Source organism: Paramacrobiotus metropolitanus, unplaced genomic scaffold, assembly GCF_019649055.1.
Source record: "Paramacrobiotus metropolitanus isolate TYO unplaced genomic scaffold, Prichtersi_v1.0 Parri_scaffold0000008, whole genome shotgun sequence".
NCBI lineage: Eukaryota > Metazoa > Tardigrada > Eutardigrada > Parachela > Macrobiotidae > Paramacrobiotus > Paramacrobiotus metropolitanus.
In genome coordinates this window covers 999750-1024141 of record NW_026570228.1, presented here as the reverse complement: position 1 = coordinate 1024141, position 24392 = coordinate 999750, and the positions used below count along the sequence as shown (strand labels likewise).

The following is a 24392-nucleotide window of genomic DNA, read 5'->3' as shown; positions in this document are numbered from 1 at the left end:
AATTACTCCGCCTAGCTTCGTAGATTATTCAATCGGTCTTAAGGCGTGCCGCTGTGTTCGTTACCGAGAAAAAGTGAAAAATTTGTTGTTTTTGCCGCTTGTGAGCTGCTGGCGGCAGTTTAACGGTTTAAGTGCAAATACGACCACTTAATTGGACGGGTATACTACTATACGGAAAGACTTAAAGTAACAGAGTAGTTTTAGCAAAATTTTATACACAGTAGTGTTAAAGCGTCTAGGAGTATCGTACAGCTATAGAAATAATGATATTATGAAAAACCATTAACTGCGTGGCAGACGGTACAGCTCCAATTCCGGTTTTCGCGATGTATCGGCAGTCGGCACCTGCTGGGATGTTTCCATAAAAAATCAACAAGAACAGCAAATTCACTGCCACCTTAAAGGCATACAGCATACTTATGTGCTACCTGCTGCACGTGGCCTAGCTGTGTCCACTGGTCACCGGGAACTGGATTGTTTTTCCAGGCTAAATTAAGGCGGTTTTAACAGGAAATGTGCTCCCAGGAAGCATTAGAGTGGTGCACGTATACAGCAAATAAATTTTCGCTTCGAAAGCACACAATTATACGGCCATGTTCGCTTTCTTTTTTGGGTGTTTGGCCCATAAATGGGCATAAAGACTATTATTACACCGTTATCTCGCCAACCAGATGTTAAGGAAAGGGCCAATGTCAAAACGACGGCGGAAGTTTTTGCCGGCGGAAATTTTGTGTGGTCAAAACGCCGGCGGAAATTTTCGTGGTCAAACTGCCGGCGGAATGTCCTGAACATGCATTTTTTTACGAAAATCACAAATTGATACAAAACCAAGTTATTGGTAAACTAATTCATTCAGCGAATACAAGCTGGACATTCTATGTATTATGTATCTATGTATTCTTGTCAAACAAACTTCTGCTACTGCTAGTTTCAAAACATGATTCATCGTTCGGCAAATAAACAGTCAACAATAACAAACGAGAACTACAACTTTAAAAAAGTTGAAAAATTAAAAAAAGCACAAGCAAACAAAAAACACAATGATAAAAGAACATACGTACGTGCTCGAATACCAATCAGCTTATCCGCCGGCAGTTTGACCACGAGATCTCTGCTCGTAGAGATTCTTCGTCTGAGTTGGCTGTGCCAGTCTATATTTATATAATTATATTCAGAGAAGTTGTGAGTCTTCCCAGGAAAGGCTCCAAAGGGATCAGACTAGATCGCACCTCAGTGTTATCGCCGCAGTGCTACCCTGCACTTGTCCAGACTTTTGTACGGTTTGAGCCTACTGCACTGTAGGCGAGACTGGCGAGAGAGAGCTAAAGCCGCTCACGTTCAGTCAGCTGCCTGATCTCTGCACGCAGTTGCAGGCCGTGTATGTGAATCGTGAACAGCGAGCTGAATGGGCTCATACAACGTACGTGCGTCTGCACTGCAAAATAAATGGACAAGTGCAGGGTAGAAGTACAGTACTTAAATTAAATCACATCATAAGAAAATAACTAGGAAAGTGCACCGCTATTGGATTGCACTAAAAGACCGAAGCGAAGCGGAAAACCAAGGGTAATAAGCTGTTTGCTCGACTTTGCAGAGTTTGTTTTATAACTGTTTAAATAATACATTTTTTATATTTAAAAGAATATTTTTCTTTTTTATTTTATTTTTCTGGTGGGTTCATCCATATTAGCACAACGAGTGTCGCAAGTCCGGACTGTCCGGACGGTTACAGCCGCACATTGCTAGCAACATTATAATCATGTCCGTTAATTGCCGCAGATCGTAGCCCCACCCTAAAATTTTGAGCAGACGACTGTTTATTTTGATTCATTATCAGTATATTTTCACACATCTGTCTCTTTTTGAAACCGCAGGCTGTATAGTAGCTGACAGTATATTATAACAAGTATCACCTACAGTATCTTTCAAGGTTACTACGAGAGCGCACTCAGAACATGGTTTCTGACAATATTCTAAGAGGTTTGTACGTAATTATGCACACATAACACACTGGCATAATGACCCAGCGTGTTATAGATTACAAAGAAATTCTACCAAATTTTCAGAGAAAACCTTTCTAATCTTCTAAAGTGATCTTCAAAACCGCAACTTGCTTAACCAGTTGACATTATAGCGGTACTTGTAATCAACAGTAACGATCTATATCGCGCCGGTACATAAACTTTTTCACGCTTGGGTACAGAAATTGCATTTGCTGCTGTTTGTGGGAACGGTGTGTACACCACTTCCACAGTGCGCTTTGTAAGCGTACAAACGGCTTACATTTTTTTCAAATTCGGGCCTTCAAGTACAAGTTAATACATTTTTCAAGATGTTGGTCGCATTGATTGCTACGCTGGCGATCCTATGCCAGCCGGTGGCACCGCAATTCGGCTCTCGGGAATCCGTGGCCAATACCGTGATTCCCGGTGATATTGTGCTGGAGACGAGCTCCATGGGATACGATGAAAGTCCATCAGCTGAAATGCGACCAGCAGCGGAAAAATACAACCAGTGTATGCAGCGTGTGGAAGCGGTGCTGTCTGCGCTGGACACCATCAACAGCGACAAAACCCTTCTTCCCGGCGTTAAACTAGGTAAAGTATTCAACAGCGATATCATCCCCTTTATATGGACTATTAATTTTACGGTTGTTAATTTATTTTAGCCACCCAACCGCAAAACTGATTTGTAATTATTAGCGAAAATAAAAAAAAAACTATTACAGATTAATATTCTCAAACAGGAAATACTGAATGGTAGCCTTTGGGTTCTTAAAAATATTTTATGAACTAAAAACGTTTTTAACGGGAAATATACATGGTACATCTAAAACTACTAGTAAATTCACTGCAGCATGTTTTCTTTTATTCCTGTTGCTGATCGCCGAAATGAGTTTGCTGGAAAAATTTTAAGCCAAGTTGCTCTTTTATTGTAATTTGCAGGAGCTAATATATCGGATCACTGCTTTATCGATACTGTCGATGTCTATCAACCGGTAACCCGGGTATCCAGCCAGCCACGTTTTGAAGTAGGTCCTAATCAAAGCGACAGTTCCACTGTCATAAACGTCGATCCAGTGCTAAACTTAGTCGCTGTCCACCGGGGCCTGACGATGAAACCGTACCCAGATGACACCTCAAGGTTCAAACAGCAGTTCGGCCTCTTCAACATGACCAGTAGGTGACCCCGCTATACTGATTTATTAGGCGCAATGTTAAACGAAATGCCTAAAAATGGGTAAAGGAACCAAACTGTGTTTAACGGGTTAATTTACAGCACGATCTATACTATACCTTGAATTTGTTAATTAATTTAGTATGTGCTGCTCCCGATTGGGCTCTCTCGTTTAAGAGTTTCGTACAAAGTAATCTGTCTCCATATTGTTCAGCTTTGACCGGCAAGGATCAAGGCAAAGCACTGGCAGATATCTTGGCCTTTTTCAACTGGACGTACATTAACTCTGCGGCGTTCGAGGACCCTGAAACCAGCGCGCGCCTGCAGCGATTTTTAGCGGAAGTCCAGAGACACCATATCTGCATCAAAAGCAACCTGACAATTCGTGCGCGAACTGGTGGCGACGAAGGTTACGACGGCGATTCCGACACACTGCAGCGAATAGCGCGAGACAGCTCGACAGCGCCGGTTCTGATCGTGTTTGCTCCGCCAAATATTATGACGATCGCCTGGATGGTTGACTTTTTCAAGCAAGCGAAGAACCGTCCAGAAAACGGATTGCTGTATGTAGGTTTGGTTCAGGACCCCGCCGAGTTAGCGGGATTCCAGGGAGCGTTTTTGGAGGACGAAATTCAAGGTTCTCTGACGCTAAAACTCAAACCTCCAACACAGGCCGCGTTTGAGCAACACTTAATTGGCTTGAAGCCCGGACAAGATGCTCACCGAAATCCGTATTTCCAACGCTTTTGGGAGACCAAGTTCAGCTGCAAGATCGCTGGGACCTCGCCGGTTGACCCTACATGGCGACAGTCCGACTGGAAATCTTGCGACCCGAATTTGAGTTTGAAGAAGGCTAATTTCACTACCGACTCAAAAGCAGCGAGACTTTACGAAGCGGTTCAAGTGTACGCAAAAGCGTTAAAGAGCTATCTTGGGCACGGTAGCGCGGCGAAGGATGCACGATTGCAAGTTCCCACTCAGATTGATGGAGCGCTTTTATACAATTCTCTTTTAAAAACGCCGATTAGTCAAGGTAAATGTGCAACCCAAACTACACAACATAAAGCGTCCCCATTATCTTTGTCTTTAGGGGAATACGAAATCTATAGTTATCACAAGGTGGCCAGTGGCGGCGAGCAGCCAATTTTGCCCAAGAATGCCGGTTCGTTGCTTGCATTCTTTTAACATATTCCATGAGATGATAAATCATTGTTGTTGCAGGTGAGGATGATGTGCGGTTATATTACGAGCGTCTGGAGAAAGCCCGTGGAAGTTACGCTAATGTGAAAGTAGGCGACTGGAGTCCGTCTAAGCTGGATATCCATGTAGACAAGATCCAGTGGCCGCGGGGTCATGCAGGCATCCCGAAATCGCGAGCCAGCGAGCCCTGTGCCAAAGGTCAGAAGCAGGTCTTCGGGGAGAATACCTGCTTATGGGTATGCGCTGCCTCCTAGGAGACGGATTATGCATCACAATAATGGTTAACTAGGCGTACGCTGTTCAACATGTCTGCAGCATTTATAGTGAACGAAATAATAAAACACTCGTTCTGCTGGTGTTGTATGAATTCAACACTGACTTTATAACAGAACACTAAAAGAACCGTGTTGAACTTTAAGCAAGTCTGTGGCTTTGGTGTATTTAAGATAATAACGAAAAATGCCGAGCTTCTTTCTGCAATAATTATTCAGAAAATTATTCCTCATTTTTGTGGTATTCGAAAATAGCGAAAAGTGCTTACTTCCTGTAGACAGGAAACGTTGACTTTAAAAAAATAGATGGCATAAGTAATTTTGATCTTTCGTTCGGCTGACAAGCATCTTCCTTTATCAGCTTATAAAGTTTTTTCTCAGCAGCAGAATTTTGCAGCAATGTTTGCAGCCAGCGGCTCAGCATCGGTTACCACAGATCTGTTAAACGTTCGACGACTGTATTCTGCTGACATCTTGTCAGTGACATGGAATAAAATTTTTACGAAAATTGAATAACTGATTGCGGTTTTTATAGTAGAATTCATTTGTTGTGACAGGTCACCATGTTCTTTAATAACCATATTATCGCACCTAGGGGTCACATGTGGTTCCCCAAAAAACCATTCGCTGTGAAATTGGTCATAGAACTGCTAAAAAGAAACTTGGCTACAGATAATAGCCGCAGCATCGCGAAGAATAAATTCAAAGCGCTCTAAACCAGTCGACAAAGTGTTGAGAAAGAAAACGTCCACTGAAAGTTTAATGCACACTAAAAATTACAAGGAACGCTACGTCCTAACTGCAGTCGGGTGTGGCGTCGTACTGTGCTCGCAGCGTGGCAGCTTTGCGATTGACTTCATCGCAGCTCATCTCAGAGTTGATGCGCACGTCGGTCTTGCCCGGCAGGTTACATGTCCTCGAGAAGTCGGTGGAGCACTGGCCGAAGGAGCAGTCCTTGCGAGAGAAGGATCCGTCGCACATCATGTAGAAGGCGTTGCAGGATTCACCGCGGAATTTCTGCACCTTGTGCATGAACTTGTAGCATTCACCCAAGCCGGCATTAGCTGATACGCCAGCCAGTAAACTGGCAACGACAAAAACAACAGTTAACTGGTGCATTGTTCAAGTGGCGGCACACCGGTAATTAGAAAACGGTCCAACTGGTAAGCGACTGAACATTCTGCAACGGCGAAAGCAAAAGCAATTTATTTATAGTACGAGTGCATGTAGATAGGTATGCGCTGGAATTTTGCCTGGCAGCACAACAAGGCCGAGATCGTTCACGCCTTAATGGAATTATAGAAGTACTGATGACTGCTGGACGAAGCCGGAACTGAATACTTAAAAGTTAAAAGGCTTGCTAAGCTGGCACCGCACCCAGATTTCGAAATTAATGTCTTCGTTAAATGCAACCAAACTGCTACTGTTTACAACAACGAAGTATCTGATAAACCCATTAATCTGGCGCCAGCACATGTCAGGTCGTTAGAAAGCAATATTTCAGTGAACGAGAAAATTCATTTCGGTTACATAACTACCCACCCATTAGATTCAACTTCGCTGTTGGAACAATACAGACTGCTAGTACTATAAAGTATGGTACAGCGTCAACCTGCAGACATTCAAAATTGACTGCAACATAAGGTACACGTACATAAGTACACGTTGAACAAACCTACGTGATAATTAATGCATCTGCGCCGGTGAATAGGTAGTTTACGCCACGATTAATATCAGATAAATGGTGTTTATAATCTCTTTAAACAATTTCCTGCAGAAAAATAACAGCATCAACATACTCTAGTCAACAGATACCACCTAATTGTTTTGTATCTGGAGCTAGTAGAAATTAATCTTTGCATTTTGTTAATTTCAGTAAAAATATAATTACCATTCGTGCAGAAACAATTTCGAAAGTGTTAAAAAGCTGCTGCTGCTCGAATCTATCTGTACATCACCACTGCTGCATTGTTTCATCTACGGCACTCTTCAATTTGCATGTTTCTAGCGGAACAGGATTTTTTTTTGCCGTGTATAAATAATTCTCTCTGTGTGATCTTTGATTTTAGACTTTTTATTTGAAGTCAGGTGTGTTCACACGAATACGTATTATTTCTATGTGTACCGGCAAGCAAAACGTTTGGTTCACGCTGCCGAGAATAGGCGAAAAACCAAGAAATATGCACGCACACATTATTGTGCAGGACAGTATTTGGGAAATATGCACGCACACATTATTGTGCAGGACGTCGCTTGCACGATGCCATATAAATTTTTGATCGAGGTATATATTGTTAGCTTTATGGAATACGCGTCTAAAATGTTGCGTGACGGATGATCCATACTTCCTTGAATTGCAGACCATTGTACAGCAGGTGCACAGTACACTTGAATGCCTGTTCCCAACAATGACAGTTGTTTATGCGAAACTGGGTGTTTCCGTTTTGCGAAAATGAGACAAAACATATCACTGTATATGCACTGTACGTAATTTTAAGAAAACGTTTTTCACTGGTACTTATCATTTCGGTACGATATAGGTACAGCGAAATGTATTAGTCCCAAGCACAGAAAACTGAAAAACCCACCGGCCACCATTACGTATATTTACAGTGTGAGACTAGAAAGGTTGGAATCGGCCAAGCCGGTTAGGGTTGGAAAACTTATTAAATAAAATTATTTAAATCAACAAGTAATGTGCAACAGGAACATTTCTGCGCAAAACTTACAAAATAATAACGTGCGAAACGCATCTACTTTTTTACCCTATACATCACATATACCATAATTATCGAATTTGAAGCCCCCCCGTAATTAGAGCCCACCCCTAAGGTCGTTTGAAAGTTATAAGCCCACCCCGAAATAGAGGCCCATGGGCTTAATTAAATAGCGTAAAGCCCATGTTAAAAAATGCCAAAAAGCTGGTTTGAAAAATTGAAGCCCCCCCCCCTAAATACAAGCCCATGCCCGTAATTGGAGCCCACCCCGTGGGTCATTTGTAATATTTGTAACCCTGGGCTTCTAATTCGATAAATACGGTAGATAGAACTACAAGTATGCAGCAAACACACAGGCAGCACTCACGTCAGGTGCATGCAGTAGGCGAGTATATTGCACGCATCGCTACGCGGTGATCTTTGCATCGTAGCAGTGTAGTAGTCAGGTTTGCTTGCCACAAGATTTACTCGAGCCTGAAGCGAATACTGTAATATATATTACATGCTCTTCGGATCCCAGTTTCTCATAGCAAAAAAATGGAAACTTCAGAATTCAGATATCTTTATTTTGAACAAATCACACCCAAGATTTAGCGGAATTGCGGGATGCTAATCTTAAATGGGTATACTTGGTCTCATCAAAGTCAAACATAAATCTGTAGACCCACAGAACCGTAAAGAGCATTTTAGCAGATTTCAGCTTAGTAGTATGCCGGCGACTTGAAACGTTAGTAATAGTACTGGTCAAAAAATGATCTTTCATTTTAAAACAATCATGAAAATCGGTTGGAGCATGGGTTTAGCTGCTCTTGCAACGCAGTGGCATTGCCGTTCACTTCCTCGCAGGACATTTGGGAATTGATTCGCACATCGGCCCGGCCCGGCAGTGGACAGGTCACCTCGAAATCCGTGGAGCACAGGCCGAAGGAGCAGTCTTTGCGGGAGAAAGATCCATCGCACATCATGTAGAAGGCGTTGCAAGATTCGCCGCGGAATTTTTGTACTTTATGCATGAACTTATAGCATTCACCCAAACCGGCATTGGCGGATGCGCCGGCCAGTAAACCGGCGACGATCAAGACAACAGTTAACTTATGCATTGTAAAGGTTTTTAGGGAGACCGTGGTACTACAAAGTACTGGAAAGCGATTGGGCGACTTTTGTTATTTTTGCAGTCGTAAGCTCACTTGGTTTTTATAGCACCTCATGTTGGGCGAAGGAATTTTGCCTGGCAGCGCAAAACGGCCGAGATAATTCACGCCTTAATGGAATTATACTGCCTAATAATGGACAAACCCGGAACCGAATATTTGCAGTGGTTGGTAAACTGGCACCACATTCTAGGTTTTCCAATAAACACTTCGTCGAAACCCAGTCAAACAACGGTAATTTTTCTTCACAATAATTGCTGCTTTATTAAAGCGCATAAATTTAGAGACAATAATTGTCAGATCTTCAAAAAGCAAATTTGTCATGAGTGGGAAGCCATTCCGTTAGTTACATAAGTGCTTCTTCAGTACTGCCTAAGTAACCACGTTGGGTAACCGATTCAGCACCGCTGCGGTTATGCAGTACTCAGGGTTCCGATCGTTCACGGAGGTTTCTATTTAGCTGAAAAATTCAGTTGCCGTTAAACCTTAAAATTATGCATGTGCGATGTGTTACAAGTTTACACTACACATGTTTTGTGCAGTAATGCAATTTGTTTTTCCTTTTCGAACCGTTTTTTTATTTTGTCGCCTCAAAGAAAATTAATATGTACTTTGCAGTTTGCACTATCTAAAGACATCTTATGAAGTAGCTGATATCGTATGCCTTCGATTGCTACCTGTATAAGAAAATTATAGTGTAACCGTAACGATAACAATTAGTATAAGATTGACTTCACGGCTCAAGCGGCCACATGGAAATTACGGTAGTACGCTTACTTTACAAGAAAAGTGACAACTTCCGGAACACAAATTTGGTTTTTATGCAAGGGTAGATACGTTGGCACAAGAATACTGAGTCAGTACGTCAACAAGCGCAGTGAATAATTTGGCTCATGTTGTTGAGTGAGCGAAGAAACTGCTCATCGTTCGAGTACAGTTCCGTTGTGATCAAGGTAATAGTGGCGATAAATGCAGTTATCTGTAAAACAAGCAGAACATTTATTATATTCATTACAAGCGCTAACCTCGTCGTGTCAACGAGTCCAGAGTTAACTGTTCACCTTAAGAATTAAAGCGCGGTTCAGATACGTTGTTCCACCGGCTTTTATCTCCAGCTTCAGGTTTTCTTCGCTCAGCAAGAGGCTTTTCAGATAAATCATGACTTCTTCTCGCTATGTAAAAACAACCTTTTTCCATCTTCGTAGTAACAACGAGGCACACATGTTTTCGTGGCATAAAAAGCTGCGCACATCGGCATAAGTACCTGCTCTGCTGATAAGTGGTAAACGACATCGTTGAGAATGCTGGTTACAATCCCACTGATTCGACGGCCCTGTAAACAGTTCTCCTTGCAGTTTTGCCAATGTCAAAAGCTTCAAAAAACCGGATCATTCATAACGGCAAACAATTAAAACACTTCAACATATTGCGCGATACGGCACCCCACACAGCTGTATATCTGTAGTATGTATTTTAAAATTAACTTTTTCACATGTACTGATTTTCTTTGATTTTCGCCAGTTTAATAAGATGTTTAAATATAACTGTATTTCCGCGCCGGAATAGCACGGTAAATATTTCTCGGAAAACGCGCCTAATTTTTTATTTCTCTTTATAACATATGTTTTCCTTTCCAGTCCCCTGATTTAGCATGATACCTGCTCGTCAATGCCCAGTACCGGTACACAGAATATAATCAGGAAACATCCACATAGAAGCACCCCGCCCAGACTGGAATAATCCGGCTCGTGCGATAAAATCTTGGCAGCCGCCATGAAACCAAGCATCGTCAGGGCATCCACGCCGAATGCCAGTGCCGATACCCACTGAAACGCCACACTTATCTGCATCGCAAACTTGTGCAGACTTCGCCGCAGCTGAATAAGCTCTTTAAGGGAAGTGGCCCGGTACATGGTACCAAATTCGTGTACCTGCACCGAAACTTTCACTTTCGCGCACTCCCAAACACATTTTTGTTTCGGTTTATGGGATTCTGTAGCCAGAGGAATTGTATACACTGCCCCGAAAACCGTTTGCGCGCGCAACATCCGGTTCGGGAGTTATGGCTGTTCGAAAATTCCAAAAAGTTTAAATGCATTCAGGTGTACCAAAAGTCTCATTATGGACCGATCTCCTTCAAACTTTGCACATAAATGCACATAGCCATGAAGATCGTTTTTACACCGATCCATACTTCCATGATTTTTTTCAAATTTTAAAATGAATTTTAAAATTTTTGAAAATCATTTTAAATTTTTAAAATCATGCTGGAACAGTGGATCGGTGTAAAAACGTTCTTCGTGGCCATGCGCATTTACGTGCAAAATTTGAAGGAGATCGGTCCATAATGAGACTTTTGGTACACCTGAATGCATTTAAACTTTTCGGAATCTTCGAACAGCTATAGTTCCCGAACCGGATGTTGCGCGCGCAAACGGTTTTCAGGGCAGTGTATACAAATCATTTGGCAACAGAATGTCATCAAACAAGAGAAAAAATGGTTTCTGAGTGCGCGAAAGTGAAAGTTTCGGTGCAGGTACACGAATTTGGTACCATGTACCGGGCCACTTCCCTTAAGTTCTTGGCCCTTTCCTGGCTGCACCAATTTACAAGGCGAGGTTATCAGCATTTGTTGCAGCCGGTCTTCGTACAAATCTATTCCCAGTTTCAGCACGCAACCGTGTACAAGAAAGAGCATCTGCGGCAACATGGAGAACGCGATCGGTATGATTCCAAACACGAGCCACAACAGATAAAATTTCCAGCGTTTCCATACTGCACCGAGCTGGGCTAGGGTGTGACTGTCTTCTGTGAAACGGTCCAGCGCAAAAGATAGGTAGTAGTGGTTAACCAACCACGTGATAAAGTCTCATCCGATATACAGGATCATCAATATAACGATGCTAAACAGGAGAAACTTAATGCGTTGGTATGTAACCCAGGTGGTAAACCTATGGGCGGAGACTAAATTTAGTAAATCTCTGGCCAGCGGTTGCAGTGCCGCTAACTCCTGCTGCCGCAGGCGAAATGCCAAAAAGACCAAAGCACCGCGTGCCGGTTTCATGATGTCCTGAATGTAGTTAAAAAAATCGGATAACAACATGCGCTTGCGGTCCGCGTCCGAATCCGTGGAAAGGACTAATCGTAACAAGTAAATGCTGCTGATAGCGAAGCCACCTAAGATAAAGCTGATGTGAAGAGCTTGGTGAAGACGCTGCCGACAGGAACAACGTTTGCTGGTAGCAGTTGCTAGCTGGACTCCTAATACAGATTGAAGACAATTGATTACCGCTAAAGTAGACAATGTGTCTGTGTAGATCATTGTAGCAAAATGATCTCTATGGTAGCGTGAGTATAATTTCAGAGCAATTCCGCACAGCCTAAGCTCTTCATCATTGTATTCTTGTTGCCTTATACACAAAGGTCCTACAGAATGCTGATGAACCCATTAAACACATTTGCCGGCGAATTTTTTTCTGGCCATGATCGATCATCCCACAATTTACAATAAAGCAGTCCAGGTCTCCTTTGGGGTTTGGCTTCGAACGCCAGGGGGTAATAATGAAAATGCGTTTGTGTTTGAGGCACATAAAACAGAGATTACTTCAATATCCCGTCCAGTGGTCGAAATATTTTTTGTTTTGTGTGCTATAAGTAATCTGTCATGACCTTCGATCGACTGGCAAAATTTGCTCACTCCCTTGCAGGGCGGTGTTGCATGGCCGCCAAATGGCGTGATCTTTTTCTCAGTTAGAGATTTGCGGTTAAATAATTTGGGGAGGGATCGGCCGCCCTGCCGGCTGTGAGTGCGGCCGTCCCGTAGCCTTCATGGTGCCCCCACATGGACTAATTAACAAACAACGGCTGTACAGATAGCGTTACCTGCAGAAAACTAAGATATCTTAATAAAGAATTTTAATTTTTTGCTTATTCAGGACTGATCCTTGAGGTCGCATCGCTTTTTCAAACTTGCCACCTCATGGTGTACCTTACGTACTTAAGTTACTTCGGCAAATTAATCAAAGTAAATATGGATAATCGGGTTGTTGTTTACGTACTGGGGACTCATAAACCCTGAATACATACACTGTCGGCCCCGGGCCAGTGTGGGGTAATTGTAAGCATGTACTGTATTTGGCTGATACATGCTGCATCAGTGCAACTAAACCCCAGCACATAAATGTCTCATCATGCTGGCAGAATCGCTACAGCCGTGATCCCCAACCAACCACGAACAGAACTTCAGACAACGCGGAATACGCGGTCTTCGATAAACACACTCCTTTGATTTTTGGTGGGTAATTGTTACACTTCACCATCTTTCCGTTGAACAATGCCGACAGAGAGCAACGGTGCAATCAGCCGAAAACGCTGATCCGTTCACACAGTGACACAGTCACTGCATGTCGTCGGCACATCGTGACGAAATCCCATGTTGAATCAATAGTAACTGAAATTTTGACATGTGCAAACACGATGCGAGAGAGCGCAAGCTTTCTCTCGTACCCTTTCTTGCTGACTGCATTAAACAATCAAGAGTAAATGTACAAGAATGTGATCTCATGGATTAAATGCATCGCGCGTTCTTGCCAACATTAATGGTTTTATCTCTCTGTTCTTTCGTGGTTCGTTCCCTCATCTAAGCCTGTTGGCCAGTCCAGTGGTAGTCATTTCTATCTAGGATAGTAACGAACAGTACCAAATAAAAATGTGTATTTACAATTTCAGCTGCAGTAATACGCGTCCAAGTCCTATGTCTATAACATTTTCTATAACATTTTCTTAAGTTTAACTGGTTTGTCTTACTTGATGGCAGGTTATCCAAGCCGCCGTGTCAACGTTTTAAGGTCATGGTTCTTCATTATCTCCGTACAAGTTTTCTGTTTTCACGTATGCCGGTATGTGGATAAAGTTGAAGTTGAACATCAGTTCGAATCTCCAGTATCAGTTTATCCGAGAAACTGATGTTGGACATTTTTGCTGATCCTGCCTTAATAATCTAAATTTATTTGCTTTCTTAAAGCTGTTGGCCAATAGCTCCAGTACAAAGGCAGGTACAGGGTTTCTTGATAACTGTGCACGAAGACGGCACAATTACCAAGAAACTCTGTACTTAACGGAAACAGAAATTTTTCCTTGGGTCAAAAGTAATTCCGAACAAATACCGTTTTTTAGTGGAAGTGGCTGCCGCCATCAGCTCATTAACGCAAAAGCGTCTGAAAAAGGGACCTGTCCAAAAATCGGGTTGCATTGTGGTCCCCAACGGTGTATTTTTTTTGTTTTCTGGACAGAAGTAGAGATTGAGTCCTGCTATGTCATTATCTTAAACTTTATCACATTTATTACAGTATTGCAGTACCTCCATTTGCCGCTACTGTACGCGGATATCTCGACTTGGATCGAACTAGTAAACAAAGCCATAAATCAGACCAAAGAACTGACTAAAACCCCAAGAACAAACTGTGAGTTGCGACGGAAGCCGAAAATCTGCCGCGTGGCGTTATACGCCGTTAAAAAGATCGCCTGTAGCTTCTGCCAAATTTCGTTTTGGAGTTTCTCTCAAATTCCTACGTTTCCGGTTGCCGAAACATCCGTACACACAGAAATCTGAAGAATACATAGCACTGCCTCATTTGTTAATTTCGAAGGGGATGACAATTATATCTTGCCTGCAACTTGCAAGGTAAGCCGTCGGTATAGTGAACCCACTGCATGTATCATTGTATGTACTCTACGAGTAGCAACACATCGCAAAACATATCAAGCATTCGGTTACCTGTAAGAATTTTTTCTAGGGCTACCACAGCATAACAATTTTTATTGCGTTTCCCACTAAAAACCAGAGTTTTTAAATTATACCATTAAAAAGCGATTCACAAGCTTTTTGATGAACCATCCAATTTGAGAACGTACTAAATAAAGCACCCAAAAAAATTCCAAAGTTGCCACCTATTTGGCATGCTGCAAAGCCGGTATGAACCGTTAACTGCACAAATTTACTAGTATTATAATGGCGCAAAGGTAACTGTCAAGTTAAACCCCTCGAAGAGGATCTCTAAAAGAAAGAACTTTTGCTGTGCAGTTCGCAAGAGCCTAATGCTATTAGAAAATACAGGCCGTCCAGAAACAAGAGCGAAAGTGTATAGAGGGAAAATACGCAGGTGCACTATGTGACTATGCACAACTCGGCTACATGTGCCTGCACGTACGTGGGCGCCTCGTAAAAATTTCTGAGTTTGCACTGTAGTTCTTGTTTCCGGATGGGTTTGTGGAAAACGTTGTTATATAGACCAGAGTAAATAAAGCTTCCGGGCGATCCTTTTCCGATCGGTTACATACCGTTTACATGTTTACAAAAAATACTGGGAGTATGGGTTGCCGTAATACCATAGAGATTCTTCATCCTTTGTTTACAGTAGTAAGTTTACCACTTGCAGTGTATATGCACCGCCTGACCCTGGAGAAAAAAGTAATGGCTTTTCTTTGCTATTTATTCTTTGGCAAACTTGGATGCGGAAGCAGCTTCCGCACAATTCCTTACCATCATATAAGTGCGTCGATCCGGGTTATTTGCATCATGGCTTCACGAAATTTTGTAGCAAAGAACCACGTTGCCCAGTACATTCTAATGTTAATCGAGTATTTTCATGTCCTGCTTGTCATCCCTTCACCATTCAGAAAAGCACAACCTTTAACATGCGCGGGGATACTCCACCGCACATTGCATATTGTGCTCACACTGGCAGCTTTTATCATGACAGCCATCTATATCTTGCGATTGCTGCTCGAGGCAGCCAAAAATGCCGGTCAGCTGAGAACAAAAATGCCAAGAACAGCTGTCAGACCTTCTCATCCGCTTTTTGGACGTTGTGCGGCCAGCCAGAGCGGTACTGGTCCTTTTAGCATTTGGCAAACAGAAGGAGGCCATAAAACTCTTGCGGCCATTGGCGAAAGATCTCATCTACAAGATAAGCCATCACCGGCATTTCCAGCCAACGACAACCATCAAAAAGATTCGCTTGTTGCTGGGCTGTTTATTCGGCACCGTGATTGTTTACGTTGCATGGGATCTGAAAAACTGGACGCGGAACTACGCACTAGACAACTTCACGGTCAACCAGTTGCTGGAGTCCAGCAAAACCTTGGTCAATTTCGGTCTGGTTATAGTGCGCTGGAAATTCTACTTGATATGGCTGACTTGTGGAATCATTCCCATAAGTATTTCCATGCTGCCGCAAATTCTCTTTCTAGGATATGGATATATCTTGGAAATCAGCATTGACCTTTACGAGTATGAACTTGCAGAGCTTAGTGCCATGACACCGACCGATATGCTTCAGCCACATAATGTTAGAAACATCAAAGAGCTTTTGCCATTACGCCGAGGCCTGCACACTTTCGCTCAGCAAATGAGTTCTGCCTTTCAATGGATTTTTCTATTCGCTTTTGTCGCTGATACCGGGACGATGCTGGGATATATGGCCGCCTCCAACATCCTGCCGCACGAACCAGTATATTATAATTTAGGTGGGGTGCTGAATCTGATATACGGTTGCTTCTTGGTGATATTTTGCGTCCCGGTGCTTGGAATCGAAGAAAAGGTCGGTGGCAGTGAATTACCGGATATTCAAAACATTCACTGAATAAAAGTGAAATGCTTGTGAATGTGCAGAACCAACGAATTAGCGAGATAATTACGACGCTTCTCAATGAAGTACTCTCGTGCTCGAAAAGGAAAGAGGTATGCTAAAGAACTGCTTTAGCTTCTGTTCGTTTCAGTGGTCTTGTTGCAAATATCATTCTGAAGATATCAGATAGGAAACGTTTGCATTACAGGGTAATGAAATTTCGGTTTATTTTGACGCGTTGCTGCTTAATGAGAAGCACCTGAAGATGAGCATTCAAGCCGGTGGCGTGATGGATCTGAACCACATGCACATCTTGAAGGTATGAATCGTGGAAAATCAATTAAGTGTTTTGGTTGTGGCGTTCCTTTCGGCGTTTAAGTTGAGCATCAATAAAAAAAGACATCCGTTCTTCTTGCAGGTCTTTGCTCTCATTGTCACTATCACTTTCGTTTCAACGGAGCTGTCTGCGGGAAGCGATCGCTTTAATAACGTTTTAAATATGAGCCAAATTGTGCAGTGTGTGTGCGGTTGACAAACAACCGGTGTCGGAATACCAATTTGTTTTTGCTATTCTTCGTATTTTACGGAGCGATTTCTTCTTGAGTTTCCATTTTTTTTCGGCTGATGCAGATCATTCAGTTTGTTACCAAATCGTTTTCCATTTTAAGGACGCATAATTTTATTACAAAATTGCATTACGCTCTTCAGTAAGTTTTTAAGACAAAATGATGCGCTTTCAACAAACCAACTGCGCAACGATCGGAAAATTATTAAATCTAAAATGAGAAGATTATTTAGTAGGCAAAAGAAGTCCTATTAAAAACAAAATTAAATTAACTTAACGCAAAAAACCCGTAGATAAATAAAACAGATCACAACAAATTAGGAGAAAAAACACATGTAAAATTGTATTAAGTTATACGTAATCACCGGTTGGCTTGGCTCACCACGATACGTTTTGCGACATTCCCTTGCGACATGATCATGGCCTCCGAATAGCCGCGCACCGCACAGCCACGGCTTGTCCAGGCTGCTTAAACGTAGTCACCTGCACCTAATCGAAAATTAGTGAGAAAAAAAATAAAGACTAAGACAGCCATTGAAAGCGAAATTAAAATTGCACATAATGCAAAAAAATTAAATAGACGCAAAAAATTAAAAAGACGTAAAATGCGATAAAAGACGAACAACTGCACACAAGTTAAAAACAAATAATTAAACAATCGAAAATTTAATGTAACCAACATAATGCAATGCCAGTCTAATACCCGAAAAAGGCTAACCATTATTTCAATTCATCGCTTAATTTCAACCCGAAAACCGCCGCTTACCTTGGTTCAACTGGGTGTTGGAATAAGTACTCTGCGACAGATTGCCCATGAACCCGGAATTCTGGCTCAGGTTATAGCTGGATCCCTGGATCATGCCCGGCGACATCCCCTGCGACATGGTCATGGCTTGCGAATAGTCGCGGTTCGGCCGTTGTGCCTCTGGTACCATCATCCAGGGCAGATACTGCTCCTGCCTCAACATATCGGGGACCAACAGACATGTAGGCATCTGCACGTTGGCACTGGCCGCTGCACGTCGGACGGCCTGCGGACTGACGGCGTGCACCGGGTCCTGCAGCGCCATGGGGTCCTTGCGGCGGGCATACTTCGGCGGCAGATGCGGGCGGTTCTCCACGCCCGGCATCCGAGCGGAACGCACTTCCAGCAGCGTGGATTCCAGATCGCGACCGGAAACGGGGGTGGGGCTTCGCAAAAGCGTAAGTGGGGGCAGCTCGACGGTGGAGGGATGCAGGCGACTGAGCGGTCCGTCCACCAGCAGACCGGACGCGGCAAAATGGTGCAGGAGACGATTCCACAAGGGTTGCTTGGACAGGATCCCGGCGTTGCCGACGATGATGAGGCCGTATCTGGCGCGAGTGAGGGCTACGTTCAGACGCCGCGGATCTTTCAGGAAACCGATGCCCTGGTGGGCGTTGGAACGCACGCATGACAAGATAATCAGGTCTTTCTCACGGCCCTGGAAGGCGTCCACGCTGGCCACTTCAGCTGTCTACACATGCGCAACAACAAATTTAGATTTTATTTCTAAGAAAATGAACGCAAACACGGGTAGTTTCGCCATCCAAAGCCTTGAAATTAAAATAAATCTGGTGTGTTCGATAGTTCCTTTCTACCAACTTTGCTTTCCAGAAAATTATATCAGTGTGAAAACGAAAGATTAAGGGAACCAGAACCAAACAGTTATAAATGTACACAGTACATTTGGCTGCCCGTCAGGATCACGCACTGAGCCACACTGAGATATTACTTCAGTTCAAATTCAACAAAAAAGGAAATAACATTGATAAAATACAAATAAATTGATAAAATACAAATTACTGTAATATCTGTAATTACTGCATCGTTGATGATCTGATGCCCGTACCTGGTACAATTTAATGGGCAAACCGGCATTCGACGACGGCATATGCTGCACCACAAACGCCCGCTGTCCCTCATACGGGGTTACAATCCCGATTCGCAAAGGATTCTGGGTGGTGATCTTCTCCACCATGGTGGCTTCCGCTCGATTGAAAAACGACATCCCCACACCGACCAACTCCTCCGCGCCGCAGATGTTGAGGAAGAACATGGGTTTTTCCACACTTGGCCAAGGAAAGTTCATGTCGGATATCAGTCGGTCCACCGTGGAGGCGTGGACACACCGTTCACCAGGGAGCCTTCGTAGAAAACGTTGGAGGGGAAGTCCGAAAGGATGGGGTTCATCCGGTATTGCACCTGCAGACGGTGCGGTCGCAGACCCAACGCGATCAACCGCTCGAACACGGAAGAACTCAAGCCGACGGCGGCGGCCTGCTTCGACATCACTACCGGACCCAGCTGGCAAGGATCGCCCACCAGTACCAGCTGACAAGCACAACAAAAAATATCAACTGGAAATTGTATATGCAACAATAAAAAAGTTGAAAACCATAAAACCGTTTTCGCGACAAGAGAACTTTTGGTTAAATCTCCACGAATCAAAAGTCGAAAATTAACAGTCAAAATTTAAATTTAAATTTAAATCTCCACGAATCAAAAGTCGAAAATTAACAGTCAAAATCAAAATTTAAAGTCGAAAATTAACAGTCAAAGTTTTCTTTCCGTTTTATGGTCAATCTTGTTAGAACGCATCGTTTATAGTAATAATTTATTGATTATAAAACTTAATAATCGCATAATCATAATAAAAATTTAACCCAAATCAAATTAGAATTAAAAATCATAAAAACGCCGAACGTATTCTTGTAAAGCGCAGATGCGTACCTGTTTACAGCCCATGGCAATGGGAATCAAGCATTCCGGCTCAATCGCCTGTGTGCTCCCATCGATAAGCACCACTTTGAACGTCATCCGGTGAAGGCGCGAATCTCCAGCACTCTACAGAAATATACAGAACAACATAAAGCAGATTCAATGGAATTCAAATTGTAAACAATAATAATATAAATTAATTATGAATCAAAATGGTTATTTATTGAGTACTTTTATTATTTACGAGTAAGTTATTATCATTAATTAAATTATTATTCATACGATAACACGTATGCTTAAGTATAGTACAGTTATTTATAATTAATAATAATAATATAAACAATTATACATCAATGTCTACTTACCACGCACGTCGTACATACTACATCCGCTCCGCTGAGCAGCTCCTGCTCGACCCGCATACGCAACGAGCGATACCGACGCTCATCCTTATCCGACAACACCCCGGTGTCCTTGATCAACTGTAGCGTCTTCAGTTGGGGATTGGTCAGCATCTGCCGATGCAGCGACAGCAAGTGCATGGGCGATTCCACCCCCTCGCGGCTCTGGGCGTAGACGCGCACCACTTTCAGGCCGGTCTTCCAGATCTCCTCCGTCAGCTGGTCCAACGCGATATTACTGGGCGCGCAGACTAGCAACTTGGCACGGGTGGCTTTTACCAGATGGTACACCAGGGTTGCCGCGGTGACGGTCTTACCGGTGCCTGGTCCGCCCTGAAAGCAACCGGAAGCCACTGTATTCCAGTATCATAATATGTATTATGTACTTCGCTTATAGTGCGATCAGATTACTACATGCAACCTCCTCCATACGATCAGCGTTAACAAACCCAAGTGACAGTATGCTTCAACACATAAAAATTCCAAACGGGTCATATATACGCGTATTTTACCAAATAAAAAAATGAATAAAGCAAAAGGAGCAATGTAGTTATACTGTACTTCATAAAAAAAATAAAAAGAAAAATGAAAACAAAAATATTAAATAAATGAAAATATTAGCGAAGAAAATATTTAATGAATAAAATGTGAATAAAATTAAACACGTTATAAATAATCCTAGTAAGTATTACTAATAAAAAATCAAAAAAATTAAATATTTATTAAAAATAAATAAACGATAATTATGAATAAATCAAACAATTCCGAAGAAAATATTAATTGTCAAGTGGCGCTGGCTAGGCGCGCACCGACCATCGACGGCGGAACAAAGCAAACCCGGATGAAGGCTTTAATGCCGAAATCTAACACACACCGCGCTTTGCGCGCGAGCCAAAAAACCAACTGCCAAGATAACGGATCCTGCAGCCAGCACAGCTGTGCTGCAGGCCGTGAGAAAGCATGCAAATGCCCAGACAGGAAAAACCCAAAACCAACCAATGACAGAAGGGCTGAATCATAAGCCCGCCCTGACATCCCTGTACGGTCTAACACTGAGCTCCTGCGAAGTGCAGGTAAATGGCGTGATGCGCCGTAAAGAACAGTGGATACAGGGACCGGTACGGTCCCTGTACTATGTCTAATAGACTGTACTACCGGGTGGCTCGGTTCCAGTTCGGTCGGCTCACGTGGTCCGGTATGGGATCCAGTTCGGTCAGGTTTGGTCCGGCTCGGTCCCGGTTTGGTCGGCTCGGATCTGGTTCGGTTTAGGAATGGTTCTGGGTCGGTTTGGCTCGGGTTCGGCCACGGGCGGTCCAGTGCTTGGGTCAACGCACTGTCGCGCCAGAATCCAGGGTCGGATGCGGAAATCGGTAGATTCCGCATTTTATCCGTCTGGAAAAAGGTCACGGTCTGGGGAAAATCGCGCAGGGGTTTGGGGCACAGGTACGGCCATGACCCTGCAAACACAAAAATACGCTGCTCCGGGTAGGGAAAATCAGCTGCTCCGCCGCGGGAAAGGTTGTCCCAGGTAGGACGGGCAGGGTTTTGTTGGGGGGAAATTTCTCGGCGTGGTGATGGTGGTCGATCCGGCCGTGGGGATCGGGGTTGGCATGGCTGTTGGTGGTGGTGAAGGGTCCGCAGGTCTCCTGCTGGTCCGGGTTGCGTCCACCGTCGGCATCCGTCATCGGTACGGTGTGGCTGTGGGTTTGTCCGTCCATCGCTGCACTTCTGGCTTGGCGACATCTCCATCCCCTTCTGGGAGAGGCAGTTTCCTCCGCGTTCTGCGGGAGTGACGGCACAGCTCCGGCGACTGACGGGAAATCCGGAGGAGCGGGTGAGCTCCGTACCCGGGGGTGGCACAGGGCGCGATCACGCGATCTGGTCCACAACTCAGAGGTGGCCCGTGAGCGGGGCAAGCCCGCTGTGCAACACACGAACGTCTCCGTGATCTGCTACCATGTCAGATCTGACACAGAAGCAGGAAGAAATGGGGCAAATACAGCCTTTATTGTGATAACAATAAAGCAACAACACACAAAACCAACAGAAAACCCAATGTGGGAAAAGCTGGAAAAAGTGCCTGCAGTGCGCTGGTGAGGAATCGTGATTAATGATTCCGCGTGCTGCGGGTATGCAACAGCTGATGCGGCAAAGCATGGAATCGCCCGTAGGCGCAGGGCTCCACCCCCAAGAGTGCAGAGAAATGCGCTGATTGGTCAGCGTAGACAAAGTATACGCTGAGTAAGCAGCGTAATAGCGCGGCACGAATGGAGTAGCCATGTGCGGGCGGGCGACAGAGCAAAGCCACAAGAGGTGTCTACCGCCTCGAGTGAGCGGTCTCTGACAGCTTTCATAATACAGATAGGCATACTCACATAATCCCCTTCCGTCATCTTCTTGTCAGACGCTGCCAGCTACGTGTAAAAACACAAAAACAAAGTCTTTATGATGATATGACTAGTAGTCAGGCTGCTACAAACGATTCCGGCAAGCTTTTACCATAATTGGACGAATCCGATCACCGTGGGCAATGATGATGGCAACTGAAAAACCGTTATAACTACCTTATAACTTAGCCGTTACGGCAGCAATAAAAATTTCATATCTAAAATACTAAAATCAGCGGAATTAAAATTCGCTCTTGAAAAACGGCAATGTTTGCTTGCTAGATGTAAAAGTGGACAAAATCAATAGAAGTGTGATTCTGAAACTATGACATATATACGTGTAAGATAGTAGTACAATACTTTATTTACATTATGCAAATCAGCGAGCACCACTCAGTGAACACAAATGAGATGATTGGTTTTACTGGGTGGTGCTCGCTGAACAAATCAAGCGTGTAAAAATTATTCAGTCAACAAATATAGAAAGCTTCAATTAAGCTGTTAACACACATTCCCTTTACTGACCCCGAGCTATCGTTTTCATCTCGTCCAGATAACGTTTCACATTGTTCTCGTCTGTGGCATTTACGTAATACCGGCTGATCCTGACATTATACTTCAGAAGAATAATGTCGAATACGAATGAACACACCGAAGCATACAGTCCCAAACTGTCGCTGGCATCGTCACACAGCATTGCCACATTGTTGTAGCGGAACTCAGCTAATATTTTGTGCACCATCATACTCAGATCGTAATGGTTGAAGGGAGACAACGAGGTTAACGTGGGATAGCGCCTTTTGTTGGAAAGATCATTCTCTCGATCTCCCCATGAACTAAAAAAGCATAAGGAAGCTGATAGTAACTGCAAACTTAAAAAATAATTCCAGATAGATCTGGTTCCTGTCAAAACTCCTTTAAGGCACTTTACCAGCTAGCTGACAGCCAGTACCCTTTGGCTGCTACGAATACATATGGTAGTACAGTACTTACGTAGCTAGCATCTGATAATTCCATCCTAGAAAACACGCACATGTCGTGCATTAAGAACGGTATTAATTTGGCTCAGCGTGCGCATATATACAATGTAACTGAGCAGATACTGCTGACAAAGGTGGAGCCAACTCAGCTTTAGAAAAAACAAAGCAACTTCTACTTTCAGGGAATCTAGATGATGTATGTATACGGTATATACTATATAGATATAAGGCTTGGATCCTTCAGCACTTGGGTTACTGCCGCATTCATTATGTCTTACTTCCGGCCAGTTGAGCCACAGATGCTGCTGCTGTTGGGCACCCTAGGAAAAATTAACAGTTTATGATTACCACAAGAAGTTTTTGGTGTCACTAAAAACAATCGAATTAAGTTCCACAATATATGTATTACCAGGACCAAACACTCCCATAATAGGATTTCCCATCCTGAACCGATAATAATAGCTCGCAAACCAGTATGTTACTCGTTCATCCATCGCGTCGCACGTCGTCACGTTGCGTTCGTAGACGAAGACGGTGGTGATATTCAAAACATCCTTGTACGGTGCCAAGTCTTCCACGGCCTTCGCCCTCACGGGTCCAACAAACTGTACACTCGTCGGTGTCTTATCGCCCCAGAGATGAAACTGTACCAAGGCGACATCCACGGTGGATGCCGTTATACAGCTGATGACAGCAACAATCGAAACAAGTAGGAAAGCTGACTTTCGAATTTCGGATGGGTACATTGCTGCTGCAGTCACGCGATTAACCGGTAACTTGATCTTTGAATTTTCACCAACGTTAGAACTTAAATGCTATGGAAAATGCAGAAAGATGGATTGCCGGTGCACCGTACTGGTTTGCCTGCTGACCGTTTTTATAGGAAACAACGGAATCCTAATGCGCACCTCAAAATTGTGCTGAAGAACCGGATGTGATATTTCTTGGTAGATTCGGCAGTTCCTTGTTATCTCTATTAACTGCCTTTGTCGATGAACTGGGTATAATTTTTTAGCTGGAGGACCTCTGCTGGCATTGCCGCAGTAACCGGTTTCGGCATATTTCTTAACATTATAATTATTCGATTAGCACTTACAGAGTAATTGCGCTAGTAAGTACTCGTACTTACTAAAGCGGGTTGCACTTACGATACGTATCAAGGAAATAGATCTAT

General features: G+C 43.5%; 2 protein-coding genes across 2 annotated transcripts; one reads left to right on the top strand and one right to left on the bottom strand.

The window, feature by feature from the left end:
- Positions 1-2196: 2196 nt before the first annotated feature.
- LOC129582648 (metabotropic glutamate receptor 3-like) lies at positions 2197-5016 on the top strand. The gene is made up of 5 exons (XM_055474215.1): positions 2197-2597; positions 2946-3179; positions 3392-4210; positions 4268-4339; positions 4399-5016. Exons 1-5 carry the CDS (start codon positions 2333-2335, stop codon positions 4629-4631), a joined length of 1623 nt encoding a protein of 540 aa, XP_055330190.1. The 5' UTR covers positions 2197-2332; the 3' UTR covers positions 4632-5016.
- A 12102-nt stretch (positions 5017-17118) lies between these two features.
- On the bottom strand, positions 17119-24170 carry LOC129582592 (regulator of nonsense transcripts 1-like). The gene is given in 12 exon segments (XM_055474130.1): positions 17119-17199; positions 17477-18206; positions 18582-18854; positions 18857-19063; positions 19463-19576; positions 19816-20184; positions 22227-22265; positions 22351-22394; positions 22764-23074; positions 23232-23256; positions 23497-23538; positions 23628-24170. Coding segments are annotated over 12 exon segments (2511 nt in total). The 5' UTR covers positions 23965-24170; the 3' UTR covers positions 17119-17179.
- Between the last annotated feature and the right edge of the window lie 222 nt (positions 24171-24392).